Raw genomic sequence first — 15,668 nt, 5'->3', positions numbered from 1 at the left:
ATATAAAAAGGAGGAGTTGTCTCCTTGTAATCCTACAGGTGAAATCAACATCTTCATGTTCCTTTCTTCAGCCGTCCGATCTGTACATCTAATTGCTCGAGACTGCTGTGGGGCCGCTCTGTGTTACAATGCAATGCAAGGGTGGAATCAAAATCACTGATTCCCCATCCGCGGACACGCGATTCTAACATAGAAACACCGCCACTAAGCGCTATCCCCGCCGCTGGACACAGCCCGATGACACCGCTGCCGCCCCAACACCTCCTCGCACGCTCCTGTCGCTGCTATAGCACATGCTATGGACGCCGCTATGCCTCCCACCACCTACCTACAAATCGTGCGCTAGCTGCCGCCGTGTGCCTTCTCTCATCGCAAATCATGTCATCCCACCGTAGATCGCAGCCTCCCCCACCGGCGCCGAGGTGGGAGCGCCCTTCTTGCCGTCCTACTCCGATGTGAAACGGATCTGCTTACCCTCCTGCCCGGTGTTGTTCCTCAATCTTCGCGATAGCGTCCTCAGTCGTTGCTGCTACACCGGCCGCGGTGGCGCCTGCTCTTCCTTCAATCTCTCGGTTCATAACCCATGGTTCAAACTCCTCAGCCCACCGACACGCCATCCATCTCCACCAAGAAGATGAAGGACGCTTGATTTGGCCGCCTCGCTTTGATTTGCCCGTCGATCATCCGTTGCAGGGTCAATCGTGGATACAGTACTTTTTATCTGAACAAATATTGGCCTTTTGCTTTTTTGTGTGTTGATTTTCAGTATGCATTTGTGTTCTGTCTTCAAATTATGTGGCGAATTGTAATACATGGGAATCTCTTAAACTGTTGATAGAATTGCTGATGCTAATCCCCTTTGCGTGAGTTGAAGGTGTTCAGCAAAATCCTGCTTAGGTACTGTCTCTTGCAAGCAATTTGATCCATTGTGTTCTTCTTTCTTCACGAATTCAGGGCACAGTCCAGTTTGCTGACACTAAACACTTCAATGTTGTACATAGTTCATACTCTTTCTCTGCAGGTAAACAAAAATTCTGATTATAGTCTATAGGAGATGTGAAACTTATTTTCATCACCCACAACATAATTTAATAATGTAGAAGAACAGAGTTATAACCTTGTGTAATCAGCTAATTTCTCATTGCATGCATGCAAAATATCACCACTTGATCAATCCCGAGATAATCAGTAATCATATTGATCGATCAACTGTTGATTTCAAACTGTGCTCATGTATATATGCAGGTGGTCACTTATTTCTACCTTTCTGTCTACTACAATGGATAGCGCCACTGGAAGCTCCAAACCAAATCCAGCGGAATGAACAGGTAATGACAAGTTCACGTTTCTGTAGTTGGCACATTCACATTTGCAAAGCCCTAAATTTCTATATGTAAATCAGCCTCTCCATTTCTTTTATTTATTTCAACATACGTGCGTGTGTTTCCGAATAATTGTGTCAAGTCCTGACTAATATGTTGCCGCATACTGTCCTTCACTGATAACCTCGCTAGCAGGCCTCCAGCGTTGTTTCCAGGGCGAAGTGATTTATCTGCCACCAGCAGTCAACACCTTCGTTTGTTTCATGCCTTGTGATGATCTGTGCCTAAGAAGTCCTCCACTTTTCCCTACTATTATGTCAGGTATGCAGTTTCTTTTGCATATGGATATACATATATTACATTATCGAATTATGCACGATACTATATTTTTATAAAAAAAACAAAATTGTACATGCCAGTCAGGAAGTTCGGGTATCACTATGTACTCCTTCAACCAATGAAGATCACATCATGGTGTTTCAGATTTTGTTCAAGTATTGAGAAATTATACATAGCTTTTTTTGTATTGTGGCAATTAATGTTCAGATTTGCTTAGTAAGATGCTAGCATGCATGGTCAAAATTTTTATGTAATGCATGCAAGTATCAAATCTCTTTTTCTTCCCTTACTTAATAAAACTGCAAATTAGGTTTGTAAACTGTTTCTGGTATATAACAATAGAAAAACCGTGATATCAAAAAGTATCTGTGTAATTCTATTAGTCATCTAAATATACTAGCTTACTTCTGTTGTTTATAATGCAAGTTGACATTGTAGACAACAATTGAATATTTTGCTAAAATCTTGTCATGGTTCACCATGGCATTTCACTGTTAGGTACACTGTTTTTAAGAGCTATTACTACAGTATATATTGGAATCTTGAGGTAAAATTCATGTTTGAGCTTATTAACAGCATTCTTAGTTACCCGTTATTGTTTGGTCTTTCTCATAAGATTTCATAGTGAGCATTTGTGTAGTCAGAAATGATAAGATACATTATTTTGCTTTTTCTTCTTTCTTGGAGAATACTCAACTCCTTGTTCCATATATACATCATGATGGCATCCAATTATGTGTTGCTCAACACTGAAGAGAAAACCGACAAGACAATTGTGCAGGTCTACATGCTTTTGCCAACTGTGTGTTTGATAATTAGTCATGTCATGGTATAAGTAATTTCTTTAGCACATATACCAGCAGAAATACAGGTGTTGCTGCTAAGTAACATCAGGGGTGCTAGAGCTTGGTCAAGATGCCTGGTAGCAGAGCTGATGATTTGGAGGCTTGGAGCAAACATATAGCGTGCTGACGATGACCCTGTATGCATGATTCCTATCGAGTAAATTTCTCTTTGGACAACCTTTTATTATCGATGTTTCGCTTTGAACCACTTTTTAATCAAAGTTTCACTTTCGGCCAGGTAATTTTACCTTTGTAGCATTGTAGACTACCCTCAACTTTTTCAACCACCTAATCCAACTTGTCATATGTCAAAAGAATTAGTCTATATATTACTGTGGGAATTCATTGATAAATAGGAGCCGACATACTCAAAATCTTTCATATACATTAAAAGTGGAACAAATGCAAGATTACCCAGTCCAAAGCAAAAACGTTAATTAAAAGGTGGTCCAAAACAAAACAATGGTGATAAAAATGATTGAAAGTGCAATTTACTCTATATTTTATTCTCTCCTATTATAAATGTTAAAAAAACGTGCCTTGCACGTGCACGGTTACTAGTCTTCGAAGAATCCTGAGCAGCGATGGCTACAATGCAACTGACAGAGTGAGTCGTCGTGGTATTATTTTGTTTAGTTCCAGCTTACCATTCGTTCCCATGTATTCCCAATTGCTTCGTGCAGGCCGTGACCTGCTACCTATGGATCTGGGAAGACCTCGACAAGTACGTGGAAGAGATAGTAGCATACTCGCGCACCGGCAAGTATGATTACCTTAGAGAGACGTGCGACATGTTGCGTGGGCAACTGGGTTTTCAATTTTGAAATAGGGTTTTTTTTGCTGGGGATCCGAAATTCACAGAATCACCCAAGTTTTGGATATTTCGGTACATTTTGATTAAATTCACCAAAAATTGCAAACTACCAAAAATTTTGGGCGAGATATGGGCTTGTTGGCGGGTGTTGAAATTACTGAAATTTCGTTCCGAAATTGCAATCCCTGAAGGGTAATACGAGACGAGAAGAAGCAGAACACCATGTTGTCACGTCTCCTTGATGTAGAAGAGTCGCAATTGCGGTTACGTAGAGATGAGGTCAACCAGGCAAAGACACGGCTTGCGGAGATGAAGAAAATGTTCCAAGCAGAGAAATCCCGGCGCCATTGTTTTCTCTTCTCATGCAATGTTTATGTGTGTTTGTCATTAGTTGTAGGGAGAAATTAGCTAGAGTAGCTAGCGAATGGCACCAAGCAGCTTGTAAATTGTGTTTTGTACTGCATGAATCGATGGAATGCAGCTTGTGAATCGTGTTGTGTAATGCATGCAATGAACTGCAGTTATCCAGTGTTGTTTACTCTGTGCAATCATTATGGTACAATCAGTAATTTTGATTTTGTGCAATCGTAAAAAGGTGATAAATTTTACATGATGTTCCTAGTTTTTCAATTTAAGAAGTTAAAGTTCAGACTAATGGTGACATACGACATCCAATTTCTGACCATTAAGACTAAATGCAGACCAATTTCAACAGCAAATGTAATAGAAGCTCAGTCCAATATGACACAAGTTTAGAACAATCTCAACAGCAAATTCTGACCATGTTCATTCCAGACCACAGTCAACAAGTTCAGCCCAATTTCAGACAAATTTCAACAATTAATAGCAGTACTAGATTTACAGCAAGTTCAGACTTGCAGCAAAAGAAAAGCACTAGTGCACTACTAACAACTTCAGTACATATGCTCAGGTCTTCATGTACTCCCTTTGTCCTATTTTAAGTGCAGCCATAAATTTCAATATCTAACATTTGACCATCCGCCTTATTTGAAAAAATTTATAATTTTTTTAAAATTAAGTCACGTATAAAGTACTATTCATGTTTTATCATCTAATAACAACAAAAATACTAATCATAAAAAAATTTCACACAAGACGGACAGTCAAACGTTGGACACTGAAACCCACCATTGCGCTTAATATGGGAGAGAGGGAGTAGCTACTTACCTATGTTAATTTTTAAAATGTGGCAATAAGTACATTTGCGAAAATTTCCATTTTTATTCCATAATGGCATTTTTTGAGAAAGTTTTTTTTGTGTATTATTGAAGGCTCATTTTTTACTTGGTTAACATGATAAATTAATACTTTTAAATTTTAATTAACTTCATAGATAGCATATAACAAGTGGGGTAAATGTCCCATTAGAAGATTTTTTTTGTTTGGAAACCTTTTTATAATTATACCTGTAGTTTTAGATTTAATTAACTGCAAGATAATAAATTACATTATGTGATATTTTTATTTCTTCTCACCCAAATTATTCAGGTATAGGATTACATCATCTTTCTCTAACAAATAGGTCCTTAAAAATTAATTCATATTCGAATTATTTTGCTGAAGGAAAAAAAATCCTCAAGTACAAGCAGTCGGGCTTTCAGTTCCCCTTACCATTTAAAATCGGTTGCACACAGGTACACCAAAAAATCCGAATGCGGCCTCACTTGTTGTCTCAACCTCCTCTCTTCTCATTCCTACTCTCTACTCTCTTCACGTGGCGCAGCAGAGGCAACGGCGAGGAAAAGGGCGCAGCGGCATAGACAAAGGCGAGGAAAGGCATAGGGAAGTTATGTTTTGATTGGGGAAAGAGGTTACGCGTGGATTTTTCAGTCGGTGGCCGCGTGGCAGTGGAGGCAGAGGAGCTTGCGCCGCTGAGCGGGGCAGACTGTTTGTTGCGGTAGAGGGCTTAGGTCGCTGGGCGGACTCTTTGTTGCGGTAGAGGGCTCAGGTCTGCGGGTTGATTCGGTGGTTGGTTTGATTTGTTACATCTCCATGAAAAAATCAAAGAAGGGATGTGCGAATCCCAGAATGATGTGGAGTCGAGTGGCTTCGAGGTGTAGTCTACCCACAATGAATGGCTGACATGCTTGTGGGGATGGTATAGAAGGTAAGGCAGGTTGGTTGGGTTGGCTAGGGGATAGTGTGGGGATGGTATAGAAGGTAAGGCAGGTTGGTTGGGTTGGCTAGGGGATAGTGTGGAAGGTAAGGCAGGTTGGTTGGGTTGGCTAGGCTTACATCAAACAGATAGCAGGTAATCAATAAAAAAAATCAATTTTTAGGAACGGAAAAGACGAAACTCTTAACTGCAATATAATAATTCTGCAGTTTCACCGACTTGAGTTTGGATTCAAATTTGGAGTTTAATATTTGAATTTCATTGGAAACTTTTTATATTTGAATTTATTTATAGTATTTTAAAAGTTTGGATTATTGTATGTGAGAAATATATATTTATAGGGCGTTGTAAATTAAATGTTATTTCTCTTTAAAATGATATTTGATTGATTTTCAATATTAAAGTAACTAGGTGCATATACTTGGTTTAGTATGATCTCGAAATTTAATAAACCAACTAAAAGTGTTATGTTTCTTGTTTTAGGTATAATCATGTGTGCTGACAATATTAGGACAGGACAAGATTAATAAAAATAGGATAAATGAATCATGGACGACTTCTTGCCTAAGAATGTGGTTGTAAGATTAAATTTCTTCTCTAAGCAAGTTCTTAATCTATGCACATGACAACGATTATGCTTATAATCGTTTAAAAACTTCTTAAAAATAACTCATCTAAACCATATTACGTGACAAGCTAGATCTTAGTGGAGGTTAAAAGCGGCAAAGAACCGAAATATCTCCATTACACCCTAGCTATGTGGGAAACTAGATCTAGGAGGTGGTTAGGAAAAGCTACAAAGAATCATACTAGAAGGAGATTGAAAAAAAACTGTAAAGAACCAAACTATCACCCTCACACCCTAGCTATGTGAGAAGCTAGATCTAGGAGATAGTTGGGAAAAGCTACAAAGTATCGTGCTCGGATGACTTGAAGGCTATATGAGGTTGTCTCTTTGTTCATCGCCGGGAAAACAATAGACAATTTTATTGAAGAGACAGAGATTGAAAACACCCTATACAAATTAAATTGCATGAAGTAAATACATGAATTTAAATTGCATAAAATAAATTCAAATCATCTCATTACAAAATAGTGGAGATATCACACTCAAAGATATAACTTCATATTGGATTTGAATTCAAAATCACACAAAAAGCCCTAAAGGAAAAATTCCTCACAAAAACTCTCAAAGAAAATCATAAGAGACTCTCTCAAATGGGGCCTCTCTCTCTCTGAAGCATCCACCCCTCTATTTATAACCCAAGGTGGCTGAAATCCCTCTTGCGAAATCCCTAAAATGCCCTTGAAACTTGACCATTACTCAGGCTCTCCACAACCATTAGATCAAGATCCGAAGCACTAGGGCACACCAAGATAATTATCTAGAGATACCAAGATGAATGAATGATAGATAGGTGCAAAAGATGTATGAAACATGATATGAGTAACAAGGTTATATCACCAGCAAGCAAAAACTTTCAACTGAAATTAGTAATTTTAGTGTGCAAAGCTATTCTAGAAGAAGCTTAAGAGGAAACAATCCAGTTCATAAGCTTGCAAGATGAGCATCATCAAAGCAATGAACCCATGCTAACGTGCTAATGCCCAGTTCAAGTGAGTATCAACATGTAATAAAACATAGAACATGAGCTTTTAGCTCCATCACATTTTCATTTTATTCCTTTTTCAGATTTTTGATGAAAAATACAGCTCAATTGCGATAGTACGCCTGATCTTACCAGTCATCAAGTGATGGTGGTGCCAAACACTATCACCAAACATGGGTAAGCCAAGAAGTCAAGATTGATTGATTTGAAGTTGGTTCTCGACTGAGTATTTTTTTTCTTTTATCTCTTTTACTTAATAACTTGGAAGATAAGCACTAGTTATGCAGAAAAGATGCACATGCGTACACACACTACTATATATGGAAATCACACTCACGCACCAAAGAGTGCGCCCTAAATACTATTATTTGAGGTATCAACTTTAACAAGACATTTTACACTAGGAAGGGGAATGACAATGTATGTTGCCAAACCAGCCATTAGAGGTGGCATCTACAGTAACAGGCTATCGTTGTTTCATGTTGCACAATGTGTAGACTTCAACATGAAACCCATGTATTGGCACATGAGTGGACATGACTGAGGAGAAAGAAGGGAGGAGAGAGAGTTTAATATTTTACTCCTTATGGCATGCCCATATACATATTGGTTGCCCATTATATAGAATGCTATATGGACCAATCTCACATGGTAAGCTAGTAGGCCATTTAGAGCTATATGGACCTCTTTTTCCTCCTATTGTGGGTGCCCTAAGATCTTACGGTATAGAGTTATCAGCCGACATATTCAACATGTTACATATCACTACCAGTGCTTCACCAACACAAAATTGTATCAACAACTTATCAGTAGGGACTAAAAGGATAACTAATTCATAGCTATGCACTAATCCCAAAAGCATACCATGTGAAAGAATAGATTTTTGCTTCAAAAGTTATATAACGTCTATGAACATATTTAACTTGGCTGAGGGTCGAAGTGTTCACACAATCTAACAATGCAGTGTACATATACTGAAGGAGACTACAAGGAGCAGCACTCTACAAGGAGATATGCAGCATTTGTGTTGCCATCAAGGCAGACATATGAGTAGTTAGGTCTAGAGCCCTATACTCGTAGGCATAAATATCCATTGAAATTACACTTCAAAATTTATCTTTTAAAAAGGGCATACTTCTGTAAGTTATACTAATTCTTGCTCCGCCCCAGCAACTATGCATCTTTATTACCTAGTTTCCAGGGTTGACTATAGTTTCGAGGGCCCTATGCGAGCTCAATGATATGGGTCTTTTAGGATACTTATGTTTTGGAGAGAAATTACTAAATATTTCTCGGTACCCTAGTCCTAGTGTGATGTACCAAAACTAATTCCTTGCATCATTCAGGTAGATAAGTTTTTTTTATTTGGTGATATCAATTGAAAGGCCACATCAATTAATTCTCTTATCCTAACAAACTAAGGGATGTAGAATAAGTTAGAGAATGAACTTGGTACACACGAGGTGGTGTTTGATTGACACACGAAGAGGTAGGGTACAACATAGGTGGTGTTTGAATCTCCTGAAGATAAAGATAAAGATTTAGTATTTCGCGCAAAACGAGGTGGTAATAACATGCGATTAATTGAGTTTTAATTATTACAAACTTAAAAATGGATTAATATGATATTTTAGAACAACTTTCATGTAGAATGTTTTCGTACGAAATGCATCGTTTAGCAGCTTGAAAAACGTGCCATGAGTATCCAAAAGTTTATTCAACTTTTGTTGGAGAAAAGAACAGGGCCTAGTGATGTGGTGTGAAGCAGTTCCTTTGAACAATTTTGGTTAGATTACTTGGAGTTGAGGACCATTAGAACCCGCTTAACGAAACAAGTTTTAGTTATTAGGGGTATTAGAAAAGAAAATTCATATTATACAACAAATCTAAATTTCTTATAAGTATGTAAGTAGATTCTCTCTATATATATCATTTTACACAACATAATATGAAATTGCTACTTCATCAGATTACGATGCTGGAATCCACCCCATTTAGTGGAGATTCCATACCTATGTTACGCCAATCGTTTGGGGATGTAGAACTATTTGAGAGATGATGTGTATCACAATAGTTCCCCATGTCTTTCATACCTAGCACTATCTATATTGCCAGAATCATCACCTTCAAGAACACAACCTTCCATCACATATAAGATATAACAGTTGGTCATTTGTAGTCTTCATTTTATTACTAGCTTCAAACATACTACCTCCGTTTTTTAATAGATAACGCCGTTGACATTTTCTCACATGTTTGACCATTCGTCTTATTCAAAAAATTTACGTAATTATAATTTATTTTGTTATGAGTTGTTTTATCACTCATAGTACTTTAAGTATGATTTATATCTTATACATTTACATAAAATTTTTGAATAAGACGAATGGTCAAACATGTGAGAAAAAGTCAATGGCGTCATCTATTAAAAAACGGAGGGAGTACATGTCAAACTCCCAAAAAAGGCAAAATGACAGCTGGACCGCAGCGACCGTCTGCGGTTGCACCCATGTATTCACTTTGCACACATGTTTTTCCTGCAGAAAGATTAAGTTACAGCCAATTCTTTGTACTTGGTAAATATAATTTATAGGAATGAAGTTAAGTCGGGCTATATAATTTTGTTTTCAACAGTTAACTGTGCAGAACAGAATATAAAAAGATTAGCCAAACTATACACAATTTTCAATCACTGGTGCAGTAAGGTTCACACACATGAAGGAAAATGAAGTGGATATTAGAAACAATTGCAGAGCCATACATCATTTCAAAAAACAAATAATGTCTTACATGTTCAACCTTTTACTGCCACAGTGCCACGCTTGCACAAGATTCAAGTACTTTTCAGCTAAAACTGAACGGAAAAAATCATCGTTATGCATTAAGCTCAGAATCATATACCAGGGCAAAAATATTTTTTTCCTTCAAAAGTTTTATAGTCTCTATGAATATGTTCTACTCGGGTGTGGGACAAATTGGTCGGAGTAATTAATCTGTAACTCTATCACAGCTGGAGAGAAATCTAAAAGAGAAATTTTTTTGAGCAAACAAAACCTCAAATCCTCCTCCTGAAATGAATACATAATTGTGAATCGATCGTGACATTAACATGAGACTCAATAATGATATAATCTGTATGCAATAGAAATATGCTGAGCAAATCTTTAGTATCAAGAAGGTTCATACCCAGATAGATCATACTCTTGACTGGTCAACAGCCATAGTGTTTGTTTGTGTTGTTCCTATCAACTGCAGCCTACACATGCACATCCTTTTTAGATAATGGAATATAAATATATCCCAGCCTGCACATAGCCATGTCTTATTGCATAGCTGTAGGTTTTAGATGTTCTTACATGATCCCGTTTCTCCTCTTTTTGCAACAAAGACTAAAGCCGAACATAGCGTGTGGCCTTGAAATTACATGTGTATAGAAGAACATGCTTTTGCATTATCAAAACCATGTCATTGCGACTTATAGCTATATAGTCCAACAAATAGCTCTTGTCCCAAACCAAAATTTGATCCATATAGCCACCTTTCAAACATATTAGAAGTACTATTAGGTGTTGATTGCAAATTAGGATAAAACGTATAAACGGTAGTACACTACACAGCTCAACTAATCCAAATCAGTGATGGCCTTGTGGTTGCATAATGCACCTCACTTGCCCACTGATCCGTCCTGGTGCCTTCCATACCTAAATCATCACTCCTACAGTGCAAATGTGCTCAAGCAGAGTGCCCTGTACCTTCGATTCTATATAACTCTACGGTTGTTGATTCTTTGGTCTAATATTTATTATCAGCAATACAGCCAGAATATATATGTGCAGGAAAGTTTTGGAAAGTGGAATTGGGCATCTGAAATTCAGAAACAGAGGGTGCAAAAAAAAAAGGTCATAATTAAACTGCCGCAGACCATCTGATTTTGTCAGTTAAAAAATGAGCTTTTGGATGCTAATGGCATTGCCATGGATTATGATAATCCCGTTTGTTGTGATTACTTCTACACATTGTTGCGTTTAATAAATTTTATTTTGTTTTAGTCTATGTTGAACGATAATATTATTCTGTGCTGAAAATATAGGTCATATAATAGCTATACATATTTATTTGAGTAAAATGCATTGGCAGTCCTTAAACATGTAAGCAGGTTTCATCTAGATCCATGAACTTGCAAAGTGTGTATCAAGATCTCTAAACTTGGTTTATTATATTATCCCGATTCAAAGTGTCGTTTGACCGTGGTCTTGCCTACGTGGCACGACACGTGGACGATGACATGGTGTTTTTTCCTTTCCCCTTTTCTTTTCCCTCCTATTCTTTTATCTTCTTCCTCCACTAGAGCTACCTTGAGCTCCCATGTGTCGAAGAGGCCGAAGAGGAGAGAAATGAAAGAGGAAGAAGGGAGAATAAAAGAAATAATAATAATAATAATAATGTGCCATGTTGTCGTCTACATGTCATGCCACGTAGGCAAGACCACGGTCAAATAAGACTTAGGACTGGGATGATACAATAAACCAAGTTTAGAGACCTTGATACAAACTTTACAAGTTCGTGGACCTAGATGAAACCTGCTTATAAGTTTAAATACCACAAGTGCAATTTACTAAATTTATTTTCATGGAAACTTAGGGGCAAAACAAATCCAGCCAGCACAGTTCAACGATCACAAAGCTGGGCCTCTAAGCAAGATCACCTCATATGCTTCGATCTTACAAGCGTAAATGTTTCTCTTTTGATCCCTGTCACCCGCTCGTTATGTTGATTCGGTTTTGCTAAATGCTGATGACAAGGAGAAAAGAGGACAAATAATCAGTTTGCCCTCTTACTCTTACTCTTAGTACAATCCCTACCACCTCCATTTTCTTTTATGTCCAGATTCACAACGAGAAGTTTTTTTTTTTTCGGAGGGTGTACTTAATAGTAAGCACACCAGGCTCATTCTGCCATGCAATCACATATTCTTGGTAATGTTTGAGATTTCAGATTGAATAAACAGAGACGGAATGAAAATCTTCATGGATCAGAAGCCCAAATAGAAAAATAATTAATCTGAGTATGAGTAGCATAAGTGTTTTTCTCTCCCTCTACCAATATAAAACGACAGAACTCCTTTCCGCTTAAAAAAAAGTAGCATAAATGGCTCCAGCCAATTTATTAGTCCATATAATTCCTTTTGTTGTATCTAGCTTTTCTCTAAAATGCAGGAGTAATAATACTAGAAGATTGAAATTATGATGATTCAGTACCAAACGAGCATATGAAAAATCTTCAGATCACTATTTATCTACATGATTACACAATTCTGAAACCTTTCCGTTCTATGGTGACCAATCATAGCAACCACAGATCTGAAGAAAACAAAGAGGCAAACTGTTTTGCACTCTTAAATGAGAAGCTGATCAAGATACGACATTGAACAGAGTTTGACAAGAGAGTGATCTAACCTGTACTGATAATTTCACACACACATTTCTTTCTCAGAAAGAATAGAATAACAAGCTAGGCGGCATGGGATTTTATTTTCACATCCAAGCAAGTCAGCCAGAAATTTGTTCTTATGAGACAATATTATTGGTCCCTCTTGTCTCTTTTTCTCCGATGAGATCTGAACCGGAATGGCAGTGCAACATAGAGCAGTAACTTTAAAGAGATAATACTAGTTAATTGTATGTGTAGGATCATCACAAAAGGCTTCTAAGGTTGTGTATTGTCAGAAGGCGAACACGGTGCCAGCAGGTGTTCAGAATCCCTCTAAGGTTCCATATGGTCTCCACGCTCTCAGGTTGCACATTTGCACTGGAATCAACCTGCATAGTTTGTGCCACAGGATTCAGTACATTTATTAGAATGAACAATCCTGCAGCCAATGTGTAAAATGGAACAGAAAAAACAACATTGAGTTGCAAGTAGGACGAACTAGGAAGATAGCATACCGCTTTTACGATAACCTCCGTGTCACCTTTCACATCGATAACAGTCTTGAAGAGAACCCAAGCCCACTTGTCACTACTTATGTCACCTGCGACGTATGGTGCACCTTCCTTTTGGTACCGGACAGCACCGAACCAAGTCTTGCCACCGTCAGTGGATATATCCACCCTCTCAATACCTCGGCCGCCTCCCGACAACGCATATCCAGTGACAGTCACCTGAAGACCCCAATAAGGCAAAGCATTAGGGGTAAGTCATGAAGCAAAATGGAAATAAAATGCCCAGTTAAGAAGCTGAACTCACCTCTCCTGGAATGATGGCATTTGTGTCTTCCAAAGAACATATGGCAGACTGAAATATCAGAGCCGGTCCAAAAAGCAATTAGTGCACACAATTTTTCAATATTATGCAATACAGTAAATTACTAGAGGAAATTACTCTGTTTCAGTAAGGTTTTGTATGGCAAAAAAGAATATACGACAATGTAAATTGGAAACAGAACTTCATGTAGTTTACTGTGTGATATTTAGATAAGCAGCACAAAATACGGATGCCATCATCATTCCAATATGCTGTTGTATCGAAATGATGTATACTGGAAATTCCTTGGATACACAGACTTTTCATGGTTAGGAAAATGATTTTTTTTCTGTATTGCTCAATTTGCTATAGTTGTTCTTGCTTTTACTGTGCGGAAACAAGATGGTTAAGAATTAACACCTGAACTGGGTAGTCCATTTGGGGCTTCCTGGTTGACCACACAATATTGTCCCAATCAACAGATGGAGGGAACATTTTGTAATCCTTTTGCATAAAGAAACCCTGAAAATGAACGAGTTTCAGAAAACTTTTTGGCAAACTGAAAATACATTTACATATTGACAAGAAGTTAGATAATATATACCTGGCACTCTTCCTCAATTATGTCAATTCTGTCCAACCATTTGACTGAACGAGCACCAATCACACCGGGAACTACGACACGGAGAGGGTATCCATGATCACGCTTGAGCACCTTTGTAACAAAAAACCATAATAGGGATATGATTAGAAAAATGCACAGATATATGAAATAACCAAATATCCTGCTAGATGGATGTAAGGATAGTATATAAGATATAACCTATTATTGTCCCTATGGTCCTACCTCACCATTCATTTCATATGCAACCAGTACATCTGCTGCAGGATTTGTTGCATGGCCTAAGGGAATCGATGCTTTGTAAGGGCCACCTTTTTCCTCCTAATAATATTTTGAAAAAGATGTTATAGAAAAAATAACTAAGGATGCCTGCTGCCATATATATATATTTTTCATAAATGAAGTCTCAAGAAACTCACAGGGCACTGATCTACACTAGTGAACTCAACATGCTTTCCTCCTGATGGAGTAACTTCAGTATGATATGGCACACCAATGAGCTGAAGGACATCAGATAACTTAGCTCCTCCCCATGTCGCTAAAATGAAGCGCATAAATTCAGTAACAGTGAATATGATGATTATGCATCGAAGACAGTAAAAAAGTGAAGAAGAATTAAGTTAAACATTTACAGCACATCCTTTATCAATCTCATGGAACTCACTTCTGTTCAAAATTGCAGCTAAGATCATATAAGACAGGTTTCCTTATTACATTGGTGAGTGATGACAACTTCCTATACACACTTAACTGGAGAATGTTCATGCATCTTTTTTCTTTCTTTTTTCCTTTTGCCGTATTCCACCATGCTAATAGTAAGACACAAAGAAGATTGAGAAGTGAAGCACACTAACCATTCCCGAGAGCGCAGACATCCCATCCGACGCCCCTCACCTTCCTGCTCTTGCTCATTTCGGTCCTCCTGTTGCCTGCACACTGAACCAATCGAAACCATGTCACACAAAATTCGGCCCTAAGAATCCACACACACACCACCAGTCCACCAGGACACCAAAATCCACCTGCAGAGTGGCAGTGACATTGTACTTGGGCAGCTTCCTGCACACAAACAAAGCACCGAAAAACTCGATCACCTCTCAGGCATATCATCAAACAGAAGGCATGCATAGCACAGCCACGATGACTGACACACGACTCACTTGATGTCATTCAGATAAAGCTTCGCTGGCCTCTCTATCAGACCGGCAACCGTCACATAGTAGCTGCAAATCCACAAAACAAAAGACTGAAACCATTTTAAGTTGAAACTAAGAAGGTGACAAAAATAAATCAGGCAAAGAGAGGAAATACAAATCAAGAACCGTACCTGTCGATGTCGTGGAGGATGGGGATGGGGCCATGGTTCCTCTTGAGGAAGAGATCCACGGGGGTGATGTAGGACGCCACGAGGTCCTGCCTCGTCGCCTCCGCATTGAACGGCTCCTGCACGCATCCATCGCCCCCCAAAAAACACATTTTACTTGCGCGACAAAAGAACTCAACGCGAGTACGTACGAGTAGAAACTCAAGGAAGAAGATGCGATTCTTGCTGCTGCGATCACGGCCGGCACCTTGGCGTTGATGCGCAGGGAGGGGTGGCGAGTGGGCTCCTGGGAGTAATCGGAGGGGCCTCGCAGCGCTCCCTGCCGCATCGCCATCGCTGCTGCTTCTCTCTTGGTTTTCTTTGGTTTGGAATTGGATGTTGTTGCCAAGGCGGCAGACCCAACGCAACGGCT

The 15,668-nt window shown here is 38.6% G+C and overlaps 1 protein-coding gene across 1 annotated transcript; it reads right to left on the bottom strand.

Moving 5' to 3' along the window:
- Positions 1 to 12,568: 12,568 nt before the first annotated feature.
- LOC127756693 (sulfite oxidase-like) lies at positions 12,569 to 15,668 on the bottom strand. The gene is made up of 12 exons (XM_052282058.1): positions 15,504 to 15,668; positions 15,260 to 15,375; positions 15,093 to 15,155; positions 14,955 to 14,991; positions 14,787 to 14,868; positions 14,352 to 14,470; positions 14,158 to 14,253; positions 13,915 to 14,025; positions 13,731 to 13,832; positions 13,314 to 13,361; positions 13,013 to 13,228; positions 12,569 to 12,886 (listed from the first exon to the last, which is right to left on the bottom strand). The coding sequence occupies exons 1-12, from the start codon at positions 15,588 to 15,590 to the stop codon at positions 12,761 to 12,763; spliced, it is 1,203 nt and encodes a 400-aa protein (XP_052138018.1). The 5' UTR covers positions 15,591 to 15,668; the 3' UTR covers positions 12,569 to 12,760.

This window comes from Oryza glaberrima, chromosome 12 (assembly GCF_000147395.1).
Source record: "Oryza glaberrima chromosome 12, OglaRS2, whole genome shotgun sequence".
NCBI classification, from domain to species: Eukaryota; Viridiplantae; Streptophyta; class Magnoliopsida; order Poales; family Poaceae; genus Oryza; species Oryza glaberrima.
The sequence above is the reverse complement of the archived record's forward strand: the minus strand, read 5'-3'. Positions and strand labels throughout refer to the sequence as shown.

Excerpts from the sequence above, each read along its gene's own strand:
- LOC127756693 (XM_052282058.1), bottom strand. The coding sequence starts at position 15,590 with ATGGCGATGCGGCAGGGAGCGCTGCGAGGCCCCTCCGATTACTCCCAG. Across the intron at positions 13,833-13,914 it reads TAATTGAGGAAGAGTGCCAG|GGTTTCTTTATGCAAAAGGA; the intron begins GTATATATTATC and ends GTTCATTTTCAG. Across the intron at positions 13,229-13,313 it reads ATGCCATCATTCCAGGAGAG|GTGACTGTCACTGGATATGC; the intron begins GTGAGTTCAGCT and ends TGGGGTCTTCAG.